The sequence below is a fragment of the Trachemys scripta genome, chromosome 10 (assembly GCF_013100865.1).
Source record: "Trachemys scripta elegans isolate TJP31775 chromosome 10, CAS_Tse_1.0, whole genome shotgun sequence".
In the NCBI taxonomy this organism is placed as follows: domain Eukaryota; kingdom Metazoa; phylum Chordata; order Testudines; family Emydidae; genus Trachemys; species Trachemys scripta.
In genome coordinates, this window is record NC_048307.1 from 83,413,268 (window position 1) to 83,416,558 (window position 3,291).

At 62.1% G+C, this 3,291-nt stretch overlaps 1 protein-coding gene across 1 annotated transcript; it reads right to left on the reverse strand.

Annotated features, from left to right (window-relative positions):
* Window positions 1-1,998: 1,998 nt before the first annotated feature.
* LOC117884486 (relaxin-3 receptor 1-like) lies at window positions 1,999-3,054 on the reverse strand. Its single transcript, XM_034784908.1, has one exon. The coding sequence runs from the start codon at window positions 3,052-3,054 to the stop codon at window positions 1,999-2,001; it is 1,056 nt and encodes a 351-aa protein (XP_034640799.1).
* Between the last annotated feature and the right edge of the window lie 237 nt (window positions 3,055-3,291).

The window sequence follows — 3,291 nt, forward strand, 5'->3', positions numbered from 1 at the left end:
GAGGTTTTTATCTTCTTCCTCTGAAGCATCAGGGATGGCCACAGCTGGAGATGGGACATTGGATGAGGAGGGCCAGGGCTCTGAGTTGGCACAGAGCATTCTCTCTCTCAGGTGCATGGCTGGCTGGTTCTTGCTCACAGGCTCAGGGTCTAACTGATCACCATATGTGGGGTCAGGAAGCAATTTTCCTCCAGGTCAGACTGGCAATGACCTTGGGGATTTTTTTGCCTTCCTCTGCAGCGTGTGGGTGTGAGTCACTTGCCAGGATTAACAGGGTGTATCTCACCGAATTATTTCCATCACTGCAGGGGCCTCAGCCATTCAGGGCCTCATAGTTCTTGGCCTCTGGCAGATAATAGTCTAGTCTCCAGTGCTTGTAAGACTTTGGTCTCCTTTCAGTAGTTGGGCTTAGCATGCGGGTGCTGGGTGGGGTTGGTGGCCTGCGAAATACAGGAGGTCAGACTGGATGACCTTGTAGTCCCTTCTGGCCCTGAATTCTATGAATCCAGGCTCTGAACAACACCCGGGATGCAGGATGCACTGTGCAGGCCAGGCCAGGATTCAGCCCTGTGATTCCACAAATACAAAATAAACACATTCAAGTTGATCTAAAACAAACAATTTGGGGAGCAGATAATTTTAAAGAGCAGCTTTTTATTGGCAGTTTAGTGTGGAGCCTTCATTACATAGCACAAGAAGCAGCTTGTAAGAATGGCACAAGGATCTGGCTAGTTACAGGTCATTCATGTTTTTGTACAAATCAAGCCTAAAGAACCACTGTAAAAATAGTTCATACTTTGCTGCCCTTCTGTGATAACATTATCTCCATTTTCTTAGGCCAGTGGGAAAGTTCATAAATCATCTTTTAAAGTAAAACCCTTCTCAAAATTAAAGATTCCGGCGGAGCTGATGTCAGTTTGCCAAGCCGGGAAGCTCTTTGGGGCAGAGACTGTCCTTGTTCTGTGTCTATACAGTGCCTGATCCATGGCAAGAGCTCTAAGCACGGCAGTAACACCAATAAAATACAAACAAATCCTAGGGCTAATACAGTGTGAACGGCTCGCTCTGAGCTGTCATGTTGCTGACTTCAGCTTGCCACAAAATAAGGCCTACAAATAAATATGCACTTTACAATGATTCATGTGAAGACTCACATTTAATCAACACATTTGTATTTGGGATGCCAATGAAGCCTTTGTACCCACTGTGCCCGCACTGTACCCAGCGGAGAAAAGGTGCCATGCTGCGCTGAAGCAAATCCAGCCCCCCTCCAGATGAAGGGGGAGATCTCTTTGCCAGGGAAGAGCGATCTCACCCCGCTCACACCTGTTCTGGCTTTGGAGCTGAGGAGACAAATACAGTTTTAGGCGAGGCGGGTGATTCTGTCACCCCACGTTATCAAAGCCCAGTCCACGCGCACCCTTTCCACACTCTTCGCTAGAAATGGTGCGCGGGGGAGTTCATTTCGAGGGGATCTTTGTCCTCCCCGAGCCTTTGCAGTCCCCTGGGCGGCTGGCGCTCCTAGAAGCACACTGCAGTTGCCTGGAAATGCGCCGCCCATCCTATTGCTAACCGACAGCACCCGCCTGCTGCACACCCGGCGGTGATTGTACCGTGGGCGGTGCCCGCCCGAGGGCCGTGCAAGCGGTAACTCTAAATCCCCTTCTGCCCGCAGCGAACGAACCACATCCCTAAGAGCTGGTGCTTCCCACCCCCTTCCTTTCTTTACTCCGCGCCGGTGCCCGCGGGAATTGCACCGAGCCGGCGGAGTTTGCAGGAACTTTGGGATCTCCTTTGGCCTGCAGCCGAAGGGCTCGGGCTCGGGCCCGGGAGCGCACGGGGGCTGCGCCGCGGGGCCTGGGTCCAGGCCAAGAGTCGTCAGGTCAGCACAGCGACGCCTGGAGCTGCCCTGGAAGCCTGGCTTCCAAGGTGGCCCAATGCGCCTTCCCGGGCGCTGCCGCAGCCGCTCCCCGAGGGTGCTGGGGAATGAAGGGAGGGTCACCCGGGGCCAAGGCTCCGCGCCCTGGCTCCCATCCTCCCGCGGCCCCAGCACAGCTCCCGGAGCCGCTGGCGGAACTCGGGGCGCAGCAGGCAGTAGAGCAGGGGGTTGAGGCCGCTGTTGGCGTGCGCCAGGCACACGGTGACGGGGAAGAGGTAGGCGTGCACCAGGTAGTAGGCTCTGTCCCAGGGCAGGGCGCCCAGCTTCACCAGCACGCCCCAGAGGGTGAGGGCCTGGTTGGGCAGCCAGCAGAGGAAGAAGGCCAGCACCGCGATGGTGACGGCGCGGGTGACCCGGGAGCCCCGGGGCCGGGCGCTGCCCAGACGGTGCAGCAGCAGCAGGTAACAGAGGCTCAGGGTGGCCAGGGGCAGCACGAAGGCCAGCAGGATCTTCTGCAGGTGGTAGAGGGCCAGCCAGTCCCGGCCCTCGGGGAAGTGCAGCAGGCAGAGTGGCTCGCCGGCCACGCGGCGCACGGCGGAGAAGAGGGCGGCGGGCAGGGTGGCCAGGCAGGCGGCGGCCCAGAGGAGCGCGCAGAGGCAGCGCACGGAGCCGGGGCGCAGGCGGCCGCTGGGGCGCCGCAGAGCCGAGGCCACGGAGCGGTAGCGGGCCACGCTGAGGGCGGTGAGGAAGAAGGCGCTGGCGTACATGTTGAGCACGGTGGCGGAGAGCACCAGGGTGCAGAGCGGGCCCCCGAAGGGCCAGCTGAAGTCCAGCGCCGTGTCGGCGGCCCAGAAGGGCAGGGTCAGCGCGAACTGCAGGTCGGTGGCCGCCAGGTTGCGCACGAAGGCGTCGAGGCTGGAGCGGGGGCGCCGCGGCCGCGGCCGCCCCCGCAGCAGCAGCAGCACCAGCAGGTTGCCCACCGCGCCCAGGGCGCACACGCCCAGGTAGACGGCGGCGATCAGGATCCGCAGCGCCAGGGCGGCGCGGGCCGGCACCGCCACCTCCTGCAGGGTGCGGAAGCTCGGCCGCTCCCAGGCCGAGGTGTTCGGGCGCCCCCCGGACGCGTTGGCGGGGCCCCCGTCCAGCCAGGCCGCCCCGCCGCGGGCAGGGAACATGGCCCCGGCCGCCGGGGCTCTGGGAGGGAGCGCGGGCGGGCGGGTGGGGGGCGCAGCCTAGTCGGGCTGCAGCCGGGGTCGCCCCCCGGCCCCGGGTCCCTGGCAGGGCCTGGGGTGAGTCCGGCCGCTGCCGGGGAGGGGCCGGTCCGAGCGCAAGGCTGGGCGCAGGGGCCCGCGGCCAGGAGGGAGGAACCCGGCTGGCTGGTGGCCGGCTGCGAGGTGCTTTTATCGGGGGCG

What these genes read in the sequence shown, in the direction of transcription:
- LOC117884486 (XM_034784908.1), bottom strand. Translation starts at nt 3,054, where the DNA reads ATGTTCCCTGCCCGCGGCGGGGCGGCCTGGCTGGACGGGGGCCCCGCC.